Source organism: Hyperolius riggenbachi, chromosome 2, assembly GCF_040937935.1.
Source record: "Hyperolius riggenbachi isolate aHypRig1 chromosome 2, aHypRig1.pri, whole genome shotgun sequence".
In the NCBI taxonomy this organism is placed as follows: Eukaryota; Metazoa; Chordata; class Amphibia; order Anura; family Hyperoliidae; genus Hyperolius; species Hyperolius riggenbachi.
In genome coordinates this window covers 296,878,444-296,904,191 of record NC_090647.1, presented here as the reverse complement: position 1 = coordinate 296,904,191, position 25,748 = coordinate 296,878,444, and the positions used below count along the sequence as shown (strand labels likewise).

General features: G+C 43.9%; 1 protein-coding gene across 1 annotated transcript in view; it reads right to left on the bottom strand.

The window, feature by feature from the left end:
• The window catches only part of MYOM3 (myomesin 3), a 117,139-nt gene that overhangs the window by 37,646 nt on the left and 53,745 nt on the right, over positions 1-25,748 (bottom strand). Inside the window, exons 15-25 of the mRNA XM_068269003.1 lie at positions 20,115-20,298; positions 17,228-17,402; positions 14,735-14,856; positions 12,908-13,095; positions 10,885-11,011; positions 7,961-8,139; positions 7,703-7,817; positions 7,440-7,596; positions 6,103-6,209; positions 5,870-5,914; positions 3,821-3,957 (exon numbers count right to left, since the gene is read on the bottom strand). Coding sequence (XP_068125104.1) covers positions 3,821-3,957; positions 5,870-5,914; positions 6,103-6,209; positions 7,440-7,596; positions 7,703-7,817; positions 7,961-8,139; positions 10,885-11,011; positions 12,908-13,095; positions 14,735-14,856; positions 17,228-17,402; positions 20,115-20,298 — 1,536 coding nt within the window. The remainder of the gene's footprint in view (positions 1-3,820; positions 3,958-5,869; positions 5,915-6,102; positions 6,210-7,439; positions 7,597-7,702; positions 7,818-7,960; positions 8,140-10,884; positions 11,012-12,907; positions 13,096-14,734; positions 14,857-17,227; positions 17,403-20,114; positions 20,299-25,748) is intronic.

Below are 25,748 nucleotides of genomic sequence, written 5' to 3'. Positions count from 1 at the left end.
CAATAAAGCTTTTTTACCTTTGATGCACAGAGTGCCGGGTGATGTTCTACCCTAAAGGACTTTGCATTCTGTGTTTAGCTTCTGTGCTAGGCAGATCAAGGAGAGTGTGCTGCTGACAGGAATAGTGTTAGTTAGGCTTGTATTCTGTGTCGTCAATGCAGATTCCTACTGCTACCATAGTGTCCTAAACAGCTAATAGCCCTTCTTAGGGCTGGTACATTGTTTTTCTTGCTATTGTATTGCTGTTCTTTGTGTCCAGTGCACAAGTATGCTGTTGGAGACAGGTCTGCTGGTCCTAGTAGTGCACTAGATAACTAGATAACCCAATAATCCTTCACCTCCACTACTGCCACCTAATATCCACTACTGCCCTGCATAAGGCCTTACTTGCAGGGCCTATATTTTAAGGTGATTGTTGCACATAGCATAAACCTGTCACCTGACCAGACCTGCGTAAAGTGGCAATCAGTTCCTTCCTGGCAGAGTTTTTTTCCTTTTGATATTGTAATATTGTAAAAAAAAAATCTAAGATGGCAGGGAGGGGCAGGCCACACTGCAGGGGTCGTAGGGGTTGTTCTGCTGTGGTTTCCTGTTGCCCTAGCATATTGCCCAGTGTTCAGAGGCTACATACCTTGAACTCACAAAATACCACAGAAGTAGTTGACTGGCTTATCCAGCAGCACACCCCATCTTCTACCGCTTCTGCTAGGAACCTTGCCGCAACATCCTCATCCTCCTCTGATATGGGTACTCTACAACGTCATTCAACTACCTCAACCCGATTATAGGGGCTGGAAAACTGCGATCGCCTGCACTCCCACGAATGTACGCACAAGCACAGGGACTGTCACCACTACACAAATATTGTCGCCGAGAGGACTAACATTAACGTCCTGGAGGTGTCAGCTAGTAAAAACAATAATTTGCTCACCTGACGTTATCACTAAAGCTCTTTGCTGTTTGCTGTGTGGTAAATGTTTTGTTTCGTCTGTAAGTGTGAACCGGGCCTAACCCTTACACTACCTGTTGGAGTTGTATACATGCATAAATAAAGCACTTTATTCCACACATTTAGGAATAAAGAGATTTAGAGATTAAAACACGACTCTGGGTCAACGACATAATTTTTCATGGGGCGGAGGTTTGCCTTGGAGGTTAGGCCCCTTTAAACAACGTTTCCATCCCTTTTGTGGCTAGAAACAGCCCTTCTAGGTTTTAGAATTTGCCTACCCATTGAAGTCTATGGCGGTTCGCCCAGTTCGCGAACATTTGCGGAAAATTCGAAACTGAAAATTTCAAGTTCGCGACATAACTACTGTTGAGATTATGGTTTCATCATTGAGACCTGGGTATTTGTAATTAAGTACAAAGGAGTACAAAGTCTTAAGCAGTAACATAATGCATGAAAATATGTTTACAGCTTCATTAAGCTTTGGAGCGAAACCTCAGATAAATGGTTTTAAAGGAATACTGTAGGGGGTCGGGGGAAAATGAGTAGATCTTACCCGGGGCTTCTAATTGTCCCCCGCAGACATCCTGTGCCCGTGCAGCCACTCACCGATGCTCTGGCCCCGCCTCCGGTTCACTTATGGAATTTCAGACTTTAAAACCACTGCATCTGCGTTGCCGTGTATTCGCTCCCGCTGATGTCACCAGGAGCGTACTGCACAGGCACAGACCATACTGGGCTTGTGCTATACACTCCTGGTGACGTCAGTGGGAGCGAGGACACGGCACCGCAAGCGCAGTGGTTTTCAGACTTTAAAGTCTGATATTCCAGAAGTGAACCGGAGGCGGGCCGGAGCATTGGGGAGTGGCTGTGCGGGCACAGGATGTCTGCGCGGGACCATTAGAAGCCCCGGGTAAGTTCAACTCATTTTCCCCTGACATCCCCTACAGTATTCCTTTAATTAAGGAAGGGCTAGAGTACTCTTTTAGAATTTTACTCTTCCATATGTTCCCGCTACAGATATTTCCATCCACTTCCTGTCCATCACAGGTGGAACCAGGGCAGAAAGTAAGGTTAATTCCAAAGCATTGTATATTATATGCAAATTATCTACAAGAGGGGTATCCAAACTTTTTAGACCAGGGCCATATTGCCGATTTTGGGAGTTCTGGGCGGCCAAACTAGCGTAATTAAACACAATTTTTGCTCAATGCCGTTAGGTACACTATGACATTTTGTCAAATAAAACATTTTCACAGGAAATTACCCATATGCTATGTGCAGTTAGAACAGTGGCAGCTGATAATCAGTGTCTGTTACTGCTGCGGCACAGTGGCAGTTGCTAATATGTAGCTGTTACTGCTGCTGGCATAGTGGTGACTGCTAATCAGTGGCTGCTACTGTTGCAGTGGTGGCTGATAACCTCCAGGCAAACAAAGGGGGGGAGAGAGAGTCGCGACACAAGGTGTATGCTGTATGCTAGTGCAACATGAAACCCCTGCATGTGACACCGCTACTACAACCTGCATGTAATTAACAACTCTAGAGAGCTTTGGGGGCCACCAGAAAAGGATCAGTGCGTCGCATTTGGCCCCTGGGCTAAAGTTTGGACATGTCTGATCTATAGGATGCTAAACCTTTTAAAGTTGATGAAAATTTTGTGTTGCATTTATGCAAAGTTTTGCGGCTTGGATTTAACTGATCAAATGTAGTAAGGGATTTTGACTGGTCCGATTCCAAGCTGTGGTAGTTTGCATAATATCAGGGCCATTCCTGACTTTATTTGGACCGCAGGCACAACAATCTGTCACCCCCACCCCTTCCCCACATACATATACACCCTCTATGGAGAGAGAAGGGGAGAGGGTGGGTGGGGTAGTATTAGCCAAGAACTACACTAGAGGGAACACTTGAAGGCTGCAAGACATCACAAAGGCACTATAAAGGTTGGACTGCACTGGGCTGTGACTGCCTGAAACAGAATTTCATTAATACAGTGGACACCGCTATGTGCTTTATATATTAAAATGTGCTCAATGCCTTTGCCTGGACAGCCTATACCCAAAAAGATCTCTACATAAAATTAACATAAAATCTGATTCAACTCAAAATTAATAGCATCTCACTGATCATCTCTAAGGCTATGTTCACATTATAAATCGACAGCGCTATCGCAAGCGCTGAGAGATTTATTTAGCTTTTCTAAAAGCGCTTTTCCCTGCAATTTGCACTTAGAAAAGTGCTTTTGTAAGTGCTTTTCTAAGCGCTTTTGCTGACGTTAGTCAGGAAGTGAACTCTTTGACCCGGAAATTAATAAATGCAATGTATTTATGCATAAAAGCGCTGGAGAAATCGCTATACAACGCTTTTTCAAGCACTTGGCGATTTCCCTATACCTTCTATTGAGCCAAAGCGCTCAGAAAATGGAACATGTAACGTTCACATGTGAACGCTCACATAGGAAAACATTGTACAAGTGCTTTTAGGGCGGTTTCTAAAATAGCCAGCGCTTTAAAAAAAAACAGAAACGCTCATAGTGTGAACGAGCCCTAATTGTATGTGTCAAAAAGAGAAGACATGGGTATAAATCTTCTTGTATTGTGGTGATAAATGCTACTGATGAGCTTACTTCCTCCACTCTTCCTGTCATGTCTCTGGGACAGGAAATGCAGTAAAAAAATCCCCACAATCACTGAGCAAGTATTAACCCATCCCTGCCCAATATTATGTATATGAAGAGAAACATTTGGCTGATGTTCCACTTTAGGTTACCAATGCACTTGTATACACTTATCTAGAATTACTATTATTATTATTATAATAATGATACTTAATTATAATTGTGTAGTTATTAAAAGAAAAATGTTGTACCGGAGTGTTTGTGATGACTTTGTCATTTAGAATCATTTCCAATTCTGCAGCACTGGACAGTTTCTCTACTTGTAATGACAGGTGCACATCCCCATTCTCCAGCACTTCCACATCCCAGCCTGAGATTTTCTGTATCACTAAGCAAATAATGAGAACATCAGGTTACCACCTGGCTATACCGATTTTTTTTTTTACACTTTTTGCCCCCCAAGATTGTCCAGATTAATGACTACTATTATTTTAAATTGCTTATTTTGTATAAATAAATTTAAAGGCTCAGCTGTTCCACACTGATCTAACACACTCAAAACTCAGAGCTTGCTTTTTATCCACTTTGTGCAAGTGTAGAAAACAAGCAACACTTGTGGTTTAGCTGATTAGTCATGCAATGAGAGTAAGTATCTAAGCTATTTGCAAAGCAACAAGTTACAGATTGCAAGCTACAAAAATAATGCAACTTGGGTGTAGAATCAATCTGGGGAACTCTAGTCAGTTGCAAATTGAATCGGTAAGGTCATTTTAATGACAGTAAATTGCAAAATAATCTGTTCAGCAATGATACATGTTTACAGCAAACTTTTTTTTTTTTTTTGCAATAGTGGAGTTCCACTTTAAGCCCAAAAGAGGTGTCAGTCTTCAGACAGACATAAACAGGAAGCACTATCTCTTCCCCACTTACTCCCAGCAAGTAAACAATATCTGTATTTATTTTACTTACTCAGTGTTATGATGTCCACACATATGCATGACCCAGTTTACATATATTTTAACCACTTCGGTACCAGCAGCTTCTGCCCCCTTAAGGACCAGAGGCTGCTGGTATGCTAAAACGCCGAATTCCGATGAATCGCCGCAAAAATCCGTCGCTCCCGCCGGTCACGCCGCTCTGTCCCCACCACAGGCTGCTCTCTCTGCCGTCTCTATGATGGCAGAGTGCTGTGCGCCGGTCAGGAGCCGCTTTCATTGGCTCCTGACCCTGTCACTCAATGTAAGCCAATGGGATTTGCTTACAGGAATGACAAGGCCAGGAGCCAATGAAAATGGCTCCTGCCCGGCTCACAGTGCTCTGCCGTTATAGAGGCGGCAGGGCTGCTAATTGCGGCGGGTGGAAAGTGGCGAGAGCGGTGGTGTCGGGCGGGGACAAGCAGTGAATGGGACGTAGAGTTTACGTCCGGTCAGAACCGCAGCGCCACCCGCCCGACGTAGATTTATACTGTGGTGGTCCGCAAAAAGTTAATATTGACATGTTTGTGTTTTGTCCTGTACAAGGGAAAGGTGCAGTAATGGATAGTGGGCTGCTTTTGCATATCTCACTAGGAACAGAGGTGACTGGAACAGTCTGTGTAACTAGTAGACAGCCTTATCATCAGCGTCACAGAATACAGTGACTTCAAGCACACTTAAAGAGGCACTGTAGTGACATATAGTAGAATGCAGTAAATTATTTTCTATACCCACTTTTACTGTAATTTTCCTGGTTTCAGCATCAGGAACACTTCCTATATCTATATATTGCTGTATATTGGTATGTAGCCCTACCCTCCATGTGATGCTTAGCCTAGGCCAGTGATCTGAAAACTTAGCTCTCCAGCTGTTAAGGAACTACAAATCCCACAATGCATTGAAGGATTCTGACAGCCACATTCATGATTCATAAAGGCAAATGCATTGTGGGACTTGTAGTTCCTTAACAGCTGGAGAGCCAAGTTTGTAGACCACTGGCCCTTGGCTTTTTAGCTATGTGGAATTCTCCTCCCAGAGCATTCTGAGAGACCAGGCATTATTTTCACTGGCTTCAGAACTCTCAGTAAACCAACATTCCGCAGAGCTGCTCCTGACAGGACTAAAGATGTTACCACCTGTGATAAATTTCAGAATGTAAATAAGGAAGGGAAGATTTTACAATGAGCAAGCACCAACTAAATACTTTATAAATGAATATTGTAAATAACAAAAAAACCATTATGTTTTCACTACAATTCCTCTTTAAATAGTTGAAGCAACAGACCATAATTCTGGCATGCAATACAAACATCAGGATTTACTTACATGGATGACGAACATCATTGCTTTTCTGGAGCAGTCCTGCTAATTCTAATAGGAAAGAAAATATCATCATAAAAATATTAATTGTTAATAGCACTACTTATAAACCCACAACAGGTATAATATTGCCATTAGATAATGCTTGATAAGCAAATATTTGAAGTTCAAGTTAGTGGCTGACATGATTTTATATTTCATAACTGGTCTCACTGACATGCATTTACATAATTCCAAACCTTCTTTGGTTAATGTGCGACTCGCAGATACTCCATCTGTATTTGAGACGTCCACAGAATAGGTGCCTGCATCTTTATCGGATGGGTTTGTCAGGATGACTTTGGATCTGCACAAATAAGCAGCAAAAATTGTAAAGCCAGTCACTATTATGCCTTTCTATTCCATTCCCCGTCTGTATTGTGTTAAAACGAACTAACTGTATGACTGACTGTATATGCAGGTGTTTCTGGGGGTTCACTAAAGCATATTTTTAGCATTCTTATGAAAGTTCATAGGGCCATCAGACCATATTAGTAGGTATAGAAGGCTGTAAGGTTCATTTTAGCATTTTTTTTTCTTCAAATTCCAAAAAAGTATATTATTTTCTTTTCTTTATTTGTTTGTTCATAATTGAAATTCATGTATAGACATACTAGTTATTTAGGCCTGGTTCAAAAACAATTGCTAGGTATGGCCTCCAGCACACACGCCCCTACGTGATCACACACATGCGCGTGGCAATGGCTAGTGCCTGACAAACAGAGTCGGGACAAGGTCCTTCAGCACCCAAGGCTGAGACACCAAAGTGCGCCCCTCCATCCCTGCCACCCCAGCTGTCACACACTGATTGCTATTAGACTAATATGTGCCCCAGGGCCCCCAACCCCCCAACACCTTAATCTCTAGTTATCTGGCTTGCAGTCACTGCCATGTATCCACTTTTCTTATTTCTTTCTGCTTTAAACACAATTGGGAATGACAGCTGAATGAATTGTGCACCCCCTCCCACACTGCGCCCTGAGGCTGGAGCCTCTTCAGCCTCTGCCTCGGCCCGGCCCTGCTGACAAAGACGCAGCCCATCGAGGCAGTTACTGTTTGTTACTCTTAGAGGTCCCTATACATGAGCAAAAAACTCTCCTTACATGCAAATCTCCCCTAGCCAAAGGAGATAATTACATCCATACTAATAAAACGGCAGGTGTTTGTGTCGACCTGCATCCGTGTGTGCCGCCTAAGCCTGTAGTGCACATGTGCAGAGCCACAGCCGTGGCCGCACATTATGTGCATATGGGGCCACGGCCATTGATGCACCAACAAGTGTGCATGCAGGGGCAGTGCCTGTGCATGCGCTGGTGCAAGCACACACGGGACTGTGGACGTGCGTGCACAGTGCAGCGGAAAGCACATCTAGCGCCTGTTAATGGAATGGGCATAATGACACTTTATCTACTAAAATGCTTTAGGTCATAGTTTATTATCCAGCTGGCTGTTCAAGGTCTCTACAAGATTGTGATGCCCCTTTGGGGTTCATTGGTGTGTATGTCAACCATATAAATATAATTGCTACAGTGATTACTTGTTCCCATCTGTAGTAATCTCTGTTCTCTCCGGATCCAGGGCTCCCTTGTAGTCCTTGGACCAGAGAAACTTTGGATTGTCAACTGGCTCCGGGTTCTCAAAAGAGAGGTAAATGAATCCTTCCTCGTCTACCCCAACTTCAATTTCATTTGTGCCTATATAGAGGAAGAATCTTATTTTACTTTGTATCCACAGGGCTGCACCTATTGATGTTAGCCATGCATAAACAATGCTGGCTATGTAAATCCATCTTTGACAAACCTGGTTTTGTTACAGGAACTACAGGATCGGATGGAAGAGATGGAATCCCGAGTCCAGATTTATTAACGGCAAGGACATGAAATTGGTAGCTTTTGTCTTTATCCAGCCCAGAGATCTAATAAAACAGAAATACCAAATCAAATGTACATCAAAGTTACATACATAGACATATAATAATATGGTTACCTATTACATTATCGTGTTTAAACAGAGCAACAGGAGCACAGTGTTTTCTTGCTAGCCGGTAACATTTAGTACCTTCATGTGTGTTTCACATGTTGGCTCCTCAATGATCTTCATCCAAGCTTCAGTGCCTTCCTCACATACTTCTACTATGTAGCCAGTGATGAGGTCACCCCCAGTGTATACAGGAGGCTTCCAGTGGAGCATCAGTGAGCTATCACGCACCTCTCTACATTGCACATCATAAGGCGGACCTAGCAACATAAAATTGTACCATTATTATCAGAGGCGGCCTTAGAGTATGCGGGGCCTGGGGCGAGTGTCACATCCGGGGCATAGAGCCATAAGTGTAGGCCATATACCGTATCACCACGTTCATGGGCTTGTCCGCCTTTAATGCAGTATTCCTTATTATTATTGTTTGAAAGCAGTTATGTCAGGTAAAGGCCACTAAGCCAACCAATATAAAAACAAACATTTGCATGGTGGTTTTAAGTGCAGGGGTGGAGGAGCTCATGCTTCAGTTAATTTGGAAATTCTAAGGTTCACGATTCACAAAATTCACATTGTTGTAGTAACTTTTGTCTTGCAAAATTCAGCCAATTCAGCAATAATGAGACCCCCAACATGACCAACTCAGCAATCATGAGGCCCCCAATAAGACAAATTCAGCAATCATGAATCCCCCCCCCCCCCCCCCCAACAAGACAAATTCAGCAATCATGAGGCCCCCAACAAGACAAATTGAGCAATCATAAGGCCCTCAACAAGACAAATTCAGCAATCATGAGGCCCCCAACAAGACAAATTCAGCGATCTTGAGGCCCCCAACAAATCATGAGGCCCCCAACAAGACAAATTCAGTAACCATGAGGCCCCCAACAAGACAAATTCAGCAGTCATGAGGCACATAAATAGACAGCATTTCACATAAATAGGCAGAATGCCCCCTTAATATGGTAGACACCTCTCACCTGGCAGCAGTTCCCCAAAAAACACTCAATCTGACAGCAGTGGTTCCCCACAAATAGGTAGCCCCAGGTCTATAGGTGTCCCCAGAATAGGTGGCCAGCGGTATAGATGTCCCCAGAATAGGTGGCCAGCGGTATAGATGTCACCAGAACAGGTAGTCAGGGGTAGAGATGTCCCGAGAACAGGTAGCCAGGGGTATATGTGCCCAGTATATGTAGTCAGGGGTATATGTCCCCAGTATATGTAGCCAGGGGTATATGTGCCCAGTATATGTAGCCAGGGGTATATGTGCCCAGGATATGCAGCCAGGGGTATATGTGCCCAGTATATGTAGCCAGGGGTATATGTCCCCAGTATATGTAGTCAGGGGTATATGTGCCCAGTATATGTAGCCAGGTGTATATGTGCCCAGTATATGTAGCCAGGTGTATATGTGCCCAGTATATGTAGCCAGGTGTATATGTGCCCAGTATATGCAGGTGTATATGTGCCCAGTATATGCAGGTGTATATGTGCCCAGTATATGTAGCCAGAGGTATATGTCCCCAGTATATGTAGCCAGGGGTAATGTAGCCAGGGGTATGTGTCCCCAGTATATGTAGCCAGGGGTATAGGTGCCCAGTATATGTAGCCGGAGTATATGTAGCCAGGTTTGCCCCCAGCAGGAGGGGGGCAGAGAAGAGAAGAGGGAGAGCTGTGAGCAGCGGTGGAGAAGGGGGCCATCTCCCCCCCTTCCCTCACCTTAGGGCTCTCCCTCCCTCGCTCGCTCTCCCCTCCAAACTAATGTGCGGGTGGCTGGCAGGCAGCGGGCAGGACTTACCTTCCGTCTCGATGCAGTGCCGGCGCGGGATGGATTTGCCGCTACTCTGGTCTGGTCCAGACCAGAGCAGCGGCACCAGAACTTCCGGCGCTGGCGCAAGACGGAAGGTAAGTTCCACCCACTGCCAGCCACCCGCACATTAGTTCGGAGGGGAGAGCGAGCGAGGGAGGGAGAGCCCTAAGGTGAGGGAAGGGGGGGAGATGGCCCCCTTCTCAACCGCTGCTCACAGCTCTCCCTCTTCTCTTCTCTGCTCTCCTCCAGCTGGCCGCATGGGCACGCGGCCAGGGCGGGGGGGGGGGGGGGGGGGGGCGGCCAAGTGGCGGCGGCGCGGGGCCTGTTCAAGCGCGGGGCCTGGGGCGATCGTTGCCCCCCCCCCCCCCCCCAAAGGCCAGCTCTGATTATTATCTTCCATCCTTCTTGTTGTGTTTACATTTTTGAATGAGGTGGAGGGTTGGGTTCTCACACCTCCATTAATGGCACATATTTGCAGCATGGCTACTTCACAATTAAAAGAAAGCTATAAAAAAGAAAATGTAAAGCTGTCATAACTCAATTTTTCCCAAAAAAGAAAAAAAAACATTTTCCTGGTTGTCAGGCCTATGAAGTCAGATGTAAGTCACATCCCTGGTCTGCATACTCATTAAAAGACAACTGAAGTGAGAAGACTATGGAGGATGTCATATTTATTTCCTTTTAAACAACACCAGTTGCTCCCAGCCCTGCTGGTCTATTTGGCTCCAGTGGTGTCTGAATCACACCAGAAACGAGCATGCATCTAATCCAGTCAGATCTGACATTAATGTCAGAAACACCTTATCTGCATATGCTTGTTCAGGGTATATGGCTAAAAGTATTAGAGGCAGAAGATCAGCAGGATAGCCAGGTAACTGGTGCTGCTTAAAAGGAAATAAATATGCCATATACCTCTCGATACAGTTGTCCTTCAAGGGAAGAACTTAAAGCAGGGGACCAGCACCCCAGTATTATTTAATGGTGAATAAAGAAGGCAACCTCCATAGGCCAGTCACATACAGCAGCCAGTACACAAAGCTACATAAAGTAGCATAACACAACTGCCTCACTTGCATGTCAGATTTGCTGTATCAGTCAGAATAGCAGTCATAAAATTCTGTTTACTCAAAAACTACAAATCTTATTCATGCAATGTATAACACCCAATTGGGATAAAGATTGGTTGATACATCACCTGACTCAGGCATGGTCCACTCTTCACATTTGAAGAGCTCACTTGGCTCTGACATCTTTCCAACACCAGCTGAATTCATTGCTCGAGCTCGAAACTTGTAAAAATGTCCTTCAGTTAGGCCTCCCACCTATTTGTAAAGGAGTTTTTAATTACCATAATATTATGGTACCATAATAGTATATGCAAATGGGAACTGCACTGCTGACCAAAAGCGGATCTAGGAAGGAAACCAATAAATCACACAGGAGAAGTCCTACTGTGGCCTTCCATACTGATAACCTGCAGCCTAATCATAACTATGTATGATAGTTACTTGTGCCTGCAACAGAGCTGTGCATATACCCCCTTACAAACACTGACCCTCTCCTTGAACAAGCAAATGTAGACCAGAGGCGCCAAAAGTATAAAATCAAATTATTAAAAGTTTTAAAAAGCTTTGGAGGCAGTGGTGGACTTACCTCCTGTAAGCAGACCCAATTGCTAGGCGCCAAGCGTGTCCCTGACCAATTGCTGATGTATGCTCCTATTGTTTATTGCCTGAGGAAGCGGGTGCAAAGCCTGTGAAACGCGTTGCGAAATCCCCCTGGAGTATACCCAATAAATACTTTGTTGAATAAATACAGCCTCTTGGGTCTGCTTACAGGAGGTAAGTCCACCACTGCCTCCAAAGCTTTTTAAAACTTTTAATAATTTGATTTTATACTTTTGGCGCCTCTGGTCTACATTTGCTTGTTCATATATATCCACCCTTGGTGGAGGGGGATACCCCTTCTTTCCTACTATCTGCAGAGAGCGACTTCTTATTCCTGAGTGAGGACAGGAAAATCTCCTCACCTGCCTATACAGTGGTTGCCTGGAGGTAACCCTGGTTTGTGAGTATAAATTTATACTCTCCTTTTATATTCCACTTGTTTTAACATATTGCACTATTGGGCTCTCGGTTTCTCTCTTTTTTACTTTTACTGACCCTCTCCTGGTGACAGAGCCATTTATATATTCGTATAGGTTTATGTGGTGGGGGTTAAAGGACCCCTATAGTGAAAATCGAGGGGTTACAAACACTGCCATTTGGCTGTAGTGATGAGCACACATTTCGTATAATCATAATGTTGCATCCTGGGTAAAATAATAATGAATTTTGTTAATAAACATAATCAGGAACTGTAATTTCGCTATTTTGTGTAATTTTCGCATAATTTCATACCAAATTTAGTGGTTTTTAGCAAAGCCCCCATACATGCCTCATTACCAAAATTGCTATGTACGTTAAAGGATACCAGAGCCGAATAAAGCTAGAGAAACAGGGGAGCGGGCATAAACTGTCACCTATCCTGATGCTCACCGTAATCGTGACGTCATGCGCATGCACAGTGGGCTCCCGGCCATTGGCACGCGCTGTAGGATGTGCGCAGCCCGGTCGGCACCTGCACAGTAAAGCCTTACTCCGGCAACCTGGAACAGGACCCCAGGGGGCTTTTAGGTAAAATACAGGAGCAGAGAAGAGAACGGGGGGATCGGTGGGCATCAGGACAGGTGATAGTATATGCCTGCTTCCCCTGTTTCTTTAGCTTTATTCAGCTCTGGTATTCTTTAAATGAAATAGTGGGTACAATGCAAAAAAGTTAGTTTTTAAGTGGTCAAGTCGGCACGAAATTACGCAAAAATTACGCAAATTACAAATGTATTACAAGAAATCAGTTGAATGTCCAAATCGTAATTACGAATGAGCATGGTTGTGAAAATGTAAACAAAATTACACGTAATCGTAATTAGATTACAATCATCATTATTAAGCGGCATTAAACTGCAGCAGAAGACACTCAGTGGCTGGCAGATGGGGTGTTGAAATGCCCAACTAGCATGCAGTTTACCCTTCTGTGTAAACCAGAACTCACAGAAGTGTGTTTGAAATCTGATATCCAGGTTGACACGCTGGACTAGTATGCAACCTAAAGTGTCTAGAGCAGGATGTTTGGATGGCAGATCTTGGAATAGTGCCAAAAGATATTGAATGTTCTCATACCTTACACATATTTGTAGGGATTGGTTCACTACTGACATCTTGCCAAGACACTTCTGTGGGGTCATGTTGATCCAGAAAGTAAGCGAGAATATCCCTTCCTGCTGTAAACTTAGGAACCTTCCAACATATGGTCATCTCATCTTTACCACAACTCAGGAGGGCAAAATCGTGAGGAGCAGAAGGACAATCTAAAATAATACAAAATAATAATTCCTTCCAATCTAGCCATTTTAATATGAGTCAGTATATTGTAGACTTTGATGATTTACAAAAAAAATATTTTCACTTACCTGGGGCTCCTGCCAGTCCCCTCCAGCAGCCCTGTGCCCGCGCCATCCTGGAACGATCCTCTGTTCCCCCGCCGCAGCTTGCTTTCGGCATCGCCTGCAACTCTGCCTGCGCGGCCCTGGCCACATGCATTTGTGCTCCCATCGTCGTATTCTGTACTGCGCCTGCTCAGGATGCTCCCAGCAATGGGATCGCAAGTGAGGCTACCCGTGGCCAGGGCCGTGTAGGCACAGTGGACATCGACTTGCAAGTCTGCAAAAAAGAAAGTGAGCAGCGGAGGTGGAACAGAGAATCACTGAGGACCGGCACAGGGCGGCTGCAGGAAACTGGCAGAAGCCCCAGGTAAGTGAAAATCTTTTTTTTATTAAATATTATTGAAGATCTACTTTAACTGTTAGTGTATGTATACTTGAAATGTTTTTAATAGAAAGTTCTGATCAATAACGAAACAAATTTATGTTACTAAATCTAGCTACAAAAATCACTGCCGATGCAGTGCAGAGCAGAGCTGCTGCCAGCGGGACAGAGGGTGAGTGACTCTCCTAGAAGCATCCTATGTCTGACTGCATCAGAGGGAGGGAGGGAGCAGCAGAGCTGACTGCATCAAAGGAAAAGAGGAAAGGAGGGAAGAGCGGAGGTGACTGCATCAGAGGAAGGCAGGGAGGTGTGGAGCCTGGGGCCATGTGTGTCCATTGGAGGGAGATAGGAGTGGAGTGGAGCCTGGGGCCATGTGTGTCCATCGTAGGGAGGAGAGCCCAGAATAGGACCACTAGATAGTGTCAGGAATATTGGGTGCTCCTTGCCTGATGCCACTAACTGTCTTCAGAAGCTTACAGACTAACGGCAGCATCACATCACTGACCTCAGGAGCCTACACCCTAATCATGGTCTCATGTCACTAATGATGACATGAGACAGTGATCAGAGTGTAAGATTCTATGCGGCAGGGATTAGAGTTCAGAATATTTTTACTTGGAGGTGTGGCCTGTGTAGAGAGGTGGAGTTTAGGGCACCAGAACACCTCTGCCTACAGGCTCCTGGGTTGTAAATCCAGCCCTGCTGGCAAGCCTCACTCCTTGAGTGCACACTATTCTGGCAGTTGGACTTTGCCAGTAGTTTCCAGGGAAAGCTTTTGAAAATAAAAGAATACCTAAGAATCCTTCATGAGAAGATGGACTAGTCCAAGACCTGTCAGATCTATCAGGATTTAACTACCTACTGTCAGTGTCAGCGACATAGGGAAAAAGTCATTTGTAGTTAATTTTACTTTGGACAAATGTACACACTTTTTTTTACATTTTACAATTGTTTGCAATAGTGATCCTTCAAATATAATTATTGCACAAAGTACAGACATGCAATGTACAATAACTGTGCATTGCTAATTAATGCAAATTTACTGTTAAAAACTGGGAGGCTGAAATAAGGCCTTACCAAGACAAAGCATTATAAGATGATGATGATGAGGAGGATTATTCATAAAGCACTAACATATCACACAGTATTCAATATTGATTGAATAATATATGGAATACTCACAGATGGCATCATTTATATTCAGAGGGTCAGATACTGGTGATTGTTCACTCAGCCCAGCTTCATTGACCGCTCTCACACAGAACTCGTAATCTTTTCCAGTCTGCAGCTCTGGAACTGTAAACCTGTGTAGAATAACACCAGCTATCCATGAATAATATCAGCCTTGAAGATAGTTTCCACTTTTGCTGAACTTTTGCTGTGAATGTGGACCAAAGCTTAAGAAATGTTTTTACATTGTAAATCTGTTAAAATTACCTTTCCTCTTCAGTCTGCAGCCAGCTATGGATTCACAACATTGACTATAAGCCGACGTTGTATTGATTTTGTAATTTCATATCTGTATACTTTGTTTTACTAGTTTACGGTACAGACAGTCCAGTTTAGTATTACCCTTCCTGTACGAGTAATTAGCTGCACAGATAAGGAATATTTGTTGCTTGTTTTCCACACCTGTGCAATCTAAGTGACTGGCACTGACAGGAAGCTGTGATACTCCCAGTCTTGACAGTGTTTGTATAAAAAAAAAGTCTGGACTATCACAGCATCTAAATTCAAATTTGCAAAGTAAGAAATTTTGATTAATGTGTGCCCTTAGTCCTAACAATATGCAAATATGTACTGTATGTTAAGCTGATCTGATGGAAAATTCCCCTCAATGCTACCAGATTTACTAGATGATTACATAGTCCAAACAGCGTCAACTCTACTCTATGTATATAGACACTAGACTAGAGAAGATACTGCTTAGTGGTTTAACTAAAGGTAAGTGACTACTGACCAAAGCTTGCTTGAAGCTGGTAAAGTATTGCCCTGCATTACCAGTACAAATTCAAACTTGCCTGGTACATGAAAATATTCAACCTGAGCATTAAGAAACTGCTTTTGTGCATATTGGTGAAAGATTTTTATTGAATGCACTAGCACCACACATCACTTATCGCCTACTTCTGTACTATTTTAACATCAGTTTCTTTCTAAAATTCTATTTGAGAAATTAATCTCTTGAAGCTTTTTTTTTTTTTAATCCTTTGTCCCCCATACAGGCTTTGTCCCTTTGTCCCCATACAAGACAGCTGAACTGTCCATCATGGTCTTCAACCATCAGAACAATAAATATGCGTTTACATGGTCCTTGACATGTGGGTGCTCTGCAAGGAAGGGCAGTGTGTAAAGTGACAATGCCCGCCTGCGTGTTACTGTTGCTATATTAGCATCATCTTCCAGTCTCTGCTAGGGGCTGGGTGGGGTAGTGGCTAATGAAGATAATTCTCATAAAGCTCTGCATGGAATGGTTCACAATTCTCTGCACTGAGCCACCAATAATTATCTTCCAGCTCACCCCAAACATTGGAATAACAGTTGGGTAGTGAAGGGGTGTAACCAACTGATACCAATGACATGTAAGTTGAAAAGTTAGCCAGCTAGGCCCTAACTTTCCAGAGCCCTCAGTTGAAAATACCGTTCTACTACTGGAAACTATTTATTAATCAAACGTTGGTCGGAAAAGCGATTCAGAGATGTCATTGCAAAATCAGAGAAAATATACATTCTCCATTCCTCCTGTAACAGGAAAGTTTAGAATGTATTAAACACCAGCATCCTCAGTTAAACGTGGAGGTCAGTTATCAATGGCAAACAGAAAATATTGGGAAGTGCTTATTGGCTGCCAGGTTTCTTAATCAGAAATATTAATTATCCATTTTAATCAAACACTACTAAATAGATTTAAAGTGCCTCCCTGAGTTTCTTTTTTTATGGTCTTGGTCTGATATTATATACATCTTAGTGATCTTTACTTATTTTAGTGAAGAGCATAATACTGAAAGTAATCTATTATTCATAATGATAGATATTTTGCAATTACATCTTTTGCAAGAGCAGTTATTTACCAGAAATCAGTGGCTCTGCAGATAAGAGCATGCTGTATTCTTTGCTCAATTAAGTGTCATGCTGACATTCCACCTACCAATCTACCAATGTCTAACCCTGTTAGTAATTACAAACATATGCCTGACTATGTATGAAACTATGCACAAAAGGAACCTAAAATCAGAAGTATAACCTGGCCGTCAGCTCTCTGCTCTTCATCTTATAGGAAAGAATTCTATTTATTGACATATTTATTCTAAAATACTAGCAGAAAAAATAGATCCGAAAGTTAACATGGCTCTCATAGACAAACTCAGGGAAAACATAGAAGAGCCATGAAAACTGTTCTGGCTGGGCTCAAAGCTAAAACCCACTCTAACTCTGCAAGGTTTAAGTGCTAATCAGTCATATTTGAGCATGGAAAGTGAGGACACACGATTGAGTTAGAGAAGCTAACTCTAAAAACCGACTTCATCCTTACATGCTTTTTCAGCCAGTGACGGTTCTTTTGGTCATTAAAAGAGAGCGAGTGCGCAAGTCATGCTGTTGGTGTGCACTCTATCTGCTTCTAGAAAGCACAGACATGTTCCTCAAGACCATTATCTATTTTACACACTGCCTTACCTTGTACACTGCAGGGGTTTGTTGTTTACAGGTTGCCAGCTCTCTTCACCTAGCTGCCGACTGTAAAGGTAATAGCCAAGGACCTCTGGATCAGCCTCAACCTTAGCCCATTGCACTAGAGCAGAGGTCTTTGTGTCTCTGAGGGCTGAAACATGCCCTGGTGGTGGAGGTACAGCTGAAAGGGGGAACATTTTAACATTAACTAAATTTTTATGTAACATGGACATCTTATACTGCGCAAAGTACACTGCACCAACAGAACTAAAGTACCATTAAATCTACTATTTGCATTGGACCATTTTATTCCATGAATGCAGAAATGTCATTACCATCCATACATTAATTCTAAAAAAAACCCTAAGAGGTAAGAAGGACTGCGCTCCACAGCACTTGATTAAATGTATATATATAGCACCAATGTCACCAGTGTAGGGGATCCGCAGACTTTGTTCGAGTACACACACTCTCCAATCACGATCCAATCCACATAAAAAAGTTGCGATCACAATCCAGACCTTTCAATGAAGTATAGGATTTCCCTGTAAAAAATCAGCATATAGTGCAGTATTGCTTATTATGAACCACCCTGTGATTCACTTCACACAATTGTGTAGATAGTAGCCTCCACCCAGAAGAGATACAGAGAGAATACAGGAAAATACTTTTAACCCCCTAGTGAGTTTCACTCACCAGATGGCTTCCTGTAATCAAAGCGTATAAGCCCTCCAACCTGGGCAGTACCAATTCAGGACCTTCAAATATAAAAGGAGTCACGCGGGACGCGAGGAGGAAGTAATCCAAGCGGGGACTGTGGCGTGTTACGGAGATCCGACCGTGGCGGTGCCGACACACACAGATAAGCGCTTGTGAACTGAGGATCCGGTACGCATGTTTTATGGCAGGTTTTAAATAAATGTTAAAAGGTTTTATGCTATGCGGAGTCCCGCTTTTTATATTTGAAGGTCCTGAATTGGTACTGCCCAGGTTGGAGGGCTTATACTCTTTGATTACAAGAAGCCATCTGGTGAGTGAAACTCACTAGGGGGGTTAAAAGTATTCCCCCGTATTCTCTCTGTATCTTATCTGGGTGGAGGCTACTATCTACACAATTGTGTGAAGTGAATCACAGGGTGGTTCATAATAAGCAATACTGCACTATATGCTGATTTTTTACAGGGAAATCCTATACTTCATTGAAAGGTCTGGATTGTGATCGCAACTTATTTATGTGGATTGGGGCACATACATTAATTCTGCTTTCATTGTTCAGACAGATAAGTTAAACATCTGAGGAAAGTTATTTTATCTAAAATTAGCAGGGACTGTGTATTTTACATTTGTCACACATGAACTCTGGAACATGACTGTATTAACTGCCATTCTGGAGTCCATTCACAAAGAATGGGTATTATTCTACTTATTTTTATTATTACTATTCTACAACAGCTCACCCTCGGTTCAAATCATAAAGAACACTTGTTATTTTATGTGCAGGCAGGGCATGGAGATAAGAAGACAAACAGCCATTTGTGGGGTGATGGGGAATGAGGTAAGTGAATGGAGCCATTTCAATAAGGGGGCACAGTGTCTAGGTGATTAGCACTCTTGCTTTGCATGATGCACAGTGCCCAGCCAGGATATCAATTTTCCTGGAGTTGGGCCAATGTTAATTGCCCCCCCCCCCCCCATCCCCAGATAAGCTATACCAAGATTGTGGTAGGGACATTACAACATAAGCCTTCAGAGAAACCGTGCCAGCGCCATATTTATTCATAGTAATAACCTCCTATAAACAAGTAATGCTTACAGGATACCCGACGGAGGGGACATGTAACATGATGAGATATACATGTGTATGTACAGTGCCAAGCACACAAATAGCTATGCTGTGTTCCTTGTTTTCTTTCTCTGCCTGAAAGAGTTAAACATCAGGTATGTAAGTGGCACTTCCTGTCTGAGTCAGGACTGGGTCAGACTACAGTGTGACCCTCACTGATAGGAAATTACAACTATAAAACACTTTCCTAGCAGAAAATGGCTTCTGAGGGCAGGACAGAGATAAAAGGGGTTAATAGTACATAGATTTTAGCTCTGGCATACTTCAATGAATGTGTCATTGAGCAAAAACAATAAAACAGTAAAAACCTTAAAAAGTAGATTTCAATATAAAATAAAACTTATTTTATCTTAAAAAGTCATTTTTAGAAGGAGAAATGGATACAATTGTTTATTTCATTAGTTTATTTTCACCTTGAGTGTCCTTTAATAATACATAATAATAATAAAAACAAAATTAATAATAATATGCTCTTTATGAATTTTAATTATTGCTGAACTGCCATAGGAGAAAACGGACATTCTCTATGAATACAACTGCCGAGTAGGCTCATATGTCTATGTGCTAATGTAGGTACCGTATTTGTGTCTCTGTGCAATGTTCAAAAATAATGGCCTACCGGTTTATTTTCATGTTGCATAGTTATTTGAGTTAAAAAAAGACATACGTCCACCAAGTTCAATGAGGAACTAAGATACAACACTAGCCTTCACCCTCACATATCCAATTGATTCAGAAGAGGGGGGAAAACCCTTACAAGGCTTAGACCAAGTAGCCCTAAAAGGGGAAAAAATCCTTCCCAACTCCAGATGGCAATCGGATAAAATCCCTGGATAAACAGCATTGGGAATTACCTAGTAATTATAGCCATGGCTGTCTTTCAACGGAAAGAAAGCATCTAAGTCCCCCTTAAAAAGAAATAGATTTTGCCATAACTACTTCCTGTAGTAATACAGTCCACATTTTTATTGCTTACTGTTAACAACTCACTACTTGGAAAATATCCAAAATAATAGCTCTAATTCTATATGAAGAATTCATTGAAATCACCTAAGGTTGTTTTAAGAGCAATGGCAGCACTGGGCTCTGATGCATCACTGACTCCATATTTGTTGACAGCTTGTACTCGGAAGCAGTATGATTTGTCCTTGTCAAGGTTCAGTACAGAAAGCCTTGGAGAAGATACTGCAGCATCGAGGTTAATCCTTTCCCATTTGTTGCTTCCCTCTATGGACTAGACAAAATAAAGAATAAGCACAGAGTGACATACTCACGGAGTATGTGATTTACGAATGCACTGTTAGTGTGTATAAAGCAAGAAATGGGGATATGCACATTAATATGCACACATTTTTGTAGTAAAAAAAAGCAGATGTTATTTAAAAATATTAATTAAAAAAGGCATATCTCCCAAACCCATTAACTCACACTACATGGGGTAGGTTAATGGGCTTGGGGGATATGCCCTGGGGGCTCATGATAAAATCTATTAGCCCCTTTCAGTAATCAGAAGGCCCCCAGATGCTTGCCACTGTCAGGTATATCTGTAAAGATAGTATTTTTTAAACCCCTACTTCTTTATAACAAATTATATCAAAGTAAGGTTTATTTTAAACCTAAAAATGTGAATACTTTATTAACTTGTTCCAGACACTGCTGATAGAAATCTTCCCTGTGTTTACTGCCACTTATCTCTGCCAAGGGGTGGGGTTTCTCTGTTGCAGCTGTCGAATGACAGCTGAACTATGTATGCTGGTCAAGAGTCTAATTGCCACATAGGACCATATGCAATTCAGCCAGCTTACCTACTCATTTTCACACTATGGTCCATATGCAATTCACCTTTTCTCCTGAGTTTTCTCCTAGGAGATAATTTTTCAACCTCTTTTTAAACTAACTTTTCAGCATTTTATAATTGAAAAAGTACCAAAAAGTTGTCGAAAAAGTACTATCAAATGTATTTTGAGTGTTTTCTTGCTTGCTGGTGGCTTAAAAGGCATTTTATGACAACTCAGGGGAAAAAGTGAATTGCATATGGACCATGGTGTGAAAATGAGTAGGTAAGCTAGCTGACATCTTTGTATAGATCCTTTCAAGGGTGTGCTTTTGTAAAGTATAACGGTAATACTAGATAAATCGAAAAATTGCAAACAAGGGAGCTCTGAGCAAACAGTGGGTACAAATTTATTAATGCATAGCAATAAGTGCAATTGACACGTTTGAGGAAATCCTGATTGGATGAAACGCGTCACGTGCTTGTGACGCCCTCCGGCCGATAGGCGTGGCTATCCCTCGTGCCTCCGCAACCTTTCTCCTAGCGTCGCAGCGTTCACGGCTGGGTCTCCAAGGGCTGGATATCGCAGCATCTTGCGGCCTATGGAGGAAAGAGCTGACGCACCACTGGTCCCTTCTGGAAAGTGAGGAATCGCACGGCAGCCAGATCCCATAGGCTGCTCACGTGAGTGGACCACCGCAATACCAAACTGTATACATTTAGCTGGCTAATGCTGTGGAGGTTTGACACCAACAAGTGTCAGTAATAGCTGCGTAAGTGTTCACACAGAGGCGTGCTTGCTTTGCACATGGGGGGGGGGGGGGGGGAGGGAATTGTGAAGATTTGACACACACCAGGCTGAGTTGTGGCGATCACCGTTTTTACACAGTACAAGTTGGGCCTGAAGAAAATTAATATACATGCATGTTGGGATCCCTGCGTTCATAGGAAGTGCACTCCTATTAGGGACACATGTATTTAGCCCAGCTTACTGGTTGATTTTAGGGGGGGGGGGGGTGTTTTTAACATTGTGACAGTTTGCACTTATTGCTATGCATTAATAAATTTGTACCCACTGTTTGCTCAGAGCTCCCTTGTTTGCAATTTTTCGAGTTATCTAGTTAAAGGTGAGACGAGCACTATATATGTACCGTATTTTCCGGCGTATAAGACGACTGGGTGTATAAGACGACCCCCCAACTTTTTCAGTTAAAATATAGAGTTTGTGGGGGCGTGACCAAGATGGCGGAGTGAGAAGACGTGCTTTCAGAGTCTCCGCTACTAGCCTACTGATTTTTTCTCCTGAACAACTCTAATTGCTTTCCGATCACGCTTCTGGCAACGGGCAAGCCTCACACAACCCCTCCGTATGTCACGGGGGAAGAATAAGCAGGAAACCAGCAACTTAGCTGCAGCCAAAGCAGCCCAACGCGGCCTGGAGGCCCCGCCAACGCCTGCTCCTAAAAAACGCAGCAAGGCTATCCAGACAATGGCGGCGCAGGAGGAAGATGAACACCCCTCCTTGCTAGAAGCACTGGCCAAGCTGGATGAAAAGATATCCGCCAAGATCGACCAGGTGCACTCGGACACCGGACTGATCCGGCAGGACCTCACCCGGATACGTACCCGCCTATCTGAGGTAGAGGCGAGAACCACCGCCATCGAAAACACCTCCGCCACCCATTCCTCGGATATCCAATCCCTAAAGAAACAGGTCCGCACTCTTGTGGCCAGAGCGGAGGATGCGGAGAACCGCAACAGGCGAAACAATCTTCGGATTGTTGGTCTCCCGGAGGGCGCCGAGGGCGAAGACACAACGGCCTTCACGGAGGGCCTACTGCGTGAGCTGCTCCCTGATGCTGCTTTTTCACAGCAGTTCGTGGTAGAGCGGGCTCACAGAATCCCAGCTAAGAAGCCCTCACCCGGCGCACGGTCGAGACCCTTCATCTTCCGTCTCCTCAACTTTCGCGACCGAGACTTGGTGCTGCGGGAGGCCCGCCGGGTCGGCGACCTCCATTACGAGAACGGCCTTCTCCTCATCTTCCCGGATTTCACCGCCGAAACACAACGCCTCCGCAAATCCTTTGAGGCGGTGAGGAAATCGCTCCGAGACAAGGGGATAAAGTATGCTACCATCTTCCCGGCCAAACTACGCGTGGAGGATGGCGAGACGGTTCGCATCTTTGCTACTCCAGAGGAGGCTGCCTCGTGGCTGGAGGCCCAACCAGGATAAGTACTATACGCCTACATATTTTTTGTTTTGTTGCTCCTTTCTTTCTTTTTCCGGCCTGATAGATTTCAAGACCCAGGTCCCAGTCTAGCTCCCTGCTAGAACTACCCGGGCAGGCTGGGCCTCCAGGCTAGACGTATGGCCGGGCGCTGGCCGCCATTGTGGGAGATGCCTGCTTTCTTTTTACCCGCACCTACCTCCTAAAGGCTCTGAAATGGGGTCTTCTACACCTATGTTATGATATTTTATTTTTTATTTCTTGATATCTCCGCCGCCCAATTGGGGCTATGGGGACTGGAACACTCCTTATACGCCCAGTCGGGGCCTCATCTGGCTGCCCCACGCGGTCGCTCTAGGCTGCCAGAAAGAACACATCTATGTAGCTGCAATGTGTCCGATTGCTTGCATATCCTAACCTTATTACGGAACCAGCCTATCAATCTGTGTTATGCCTGTAGCTTGTTGCACTATTAAGTATTAGAGCTGTTAGTAGTCAGTATGCGTTATACGGTATGCTATTGTTCGGAGTAAAGCCGAACTGACATCTTGACATGCAAGTTATTTTTGGGGGTTTTAGGGATAAAGTATTCTCATGTTGGGGGGGGAATACAGGGAGGGTTTACTGGGGAACTATGAGTGCATTGCGTCGTACAGGAATAAATCTGCCAAGGGGTTCGCCCCGACTGTCTCAAATAATTTCTATGCACCTTAGGTATGTCTGACAACCAAAGGCTCTCTCTCCTTACGTGGAACGTGCGAGGTCTAAATGACAAAATAAAACGCTCACTTATCTTTAACTATCTAAAACAACACAAACCCCAGATCTGCTTACTGCAGGAAACACACCTCCAGGGTAGCCGTATCCTTACAGCTAAGAAGCCTTGGATCGCGGCGCATTATCATGCTACCTACTCCTCCTATTCCAGGGGTGTATGTATTCTCATCAATAAAAAGTTGACATACGAGACTCTTGAGGTTAAGACCGACCCACATGGCAGATTTGTTCTTCTACATGCTAACTTTAATAGAATTGAATATGTAATTGTAAGTGTGTACCTTCCTCCTCCGGCCGACTCTACTGTCCTTTACGAACTCATGCCACTTATAGCCAAATACCCTTCAGCCAAGGTGATAGTAGCTGGGGACTTCAATCTTACAATGCAGCCCTCTGACAGAACCTCCGCGGGGAGCAGATACTCCCCCGATCTCCGTAACTGGGCGGATGCTTTCTCGTTAACCGATGCCTGGAGGTGGAAACACCCCTCGGCACAAGGCTTCACCTGCCAATCCTCAACATATCACACTATGTCTAGACTGGATCACTTTTTTGTGTCTCAGGATGTGCTCCCGTTGCTGGGGGACATTGACCGCCTTCCCTGGGCCATATCAGATCACGCTCCTATTATGCTGTTCCTGGCCACGGGGAATGCGAGGTCCCTCACCACATGGAGGATATCTTCGTACTGGATCCAGGACGAGGAGGTGGGAAGGGAGGTACACACTGCCTGGTCAGAATACTGGCACACAAACAGGGACACATGCTCGAAAGATGTGGTTTGGGACGCCTCTAAGGCATATATCAGGGGGGCTTACAGGTCTTCTATAAAAAAGGTCAGGGACACTCGCAAAGCCGCACTCACACAAGCAATTGACCACGCCAAAACTAAGGAAGCTGTATTCACTAATTGCCCATCCCCAGACGGTTTCAAACAGTGGAAGTCGGCCCAAGGGAAGGTAAACCTAATGGAGGTGGATTTGACCAGGAAATTTCTTCTTAGACAAACGCACCGTATTTTTGAGCAAGGGAACCAATGTGGTAGCCTACTGGCATGGCTAGCTAGAGACCAAACACCCAAAACTAGCATACCACTTATTCTAGATAATACAGGTGTGGCTTATACCACCCCCCCTGATATCAACAAAGTATTCAGAGAATACTATATCAATCTTTACTCCTCCCGAGCCCACTATACTCTGCCCGAGCTCATGGAATACCTGGGGGGGGGCCCCCCTCCCACGACTGGAAGCGGAACAAAAACAAATCTTGGATGGGGATATCACGGAAATTGAAGTTGAAATGGCCATCTCTAGTATGCAAACAGGTAAAACGCCAGGTTTGGACGGCATTCCCGTAGAATATTATAAATTATACAAAGCAGAGGTAAGCCCAATTCTGGCTGAACTATATAACTCTATGCAAGCCGAATGCCCAACACCAGACTCAATGAGAACAGCCCTCATAGTGGTGATCCCTAAGAAAGAGAAGGACCCTACCCGATGTGCCTCCTATCGACCAATCTCCCTACTTAATGTAGATATAAAAATACTAGCCAAAATCTTGGCCCGAAGACTGGCCCAGGTTATTGAGACACTTATCCACCCAGATCAGACTGGATTCATGCCCACCAGGGGTACGGACATCAACCTGAGGAGACTCCATACACACCTATCTCTCCCTAGTGATGATACAGGGAATAGGGTCGTGGCAACGCTTGACGCCGAAAAGGCGTTCGACTCGGTTGAGTGGCCGTACCTCTGGGAAGCTCTCCACCTCTATGGGATAGGAGAAAAATTCATTAATTGGGTTAGGCTGATGTACGATTCCCCGGTCGCTAGAATCAAAACCAATGATATAATTTCCGACCCATTCCCACTCCGCAGGGGGACCCGCCAGGGGTGC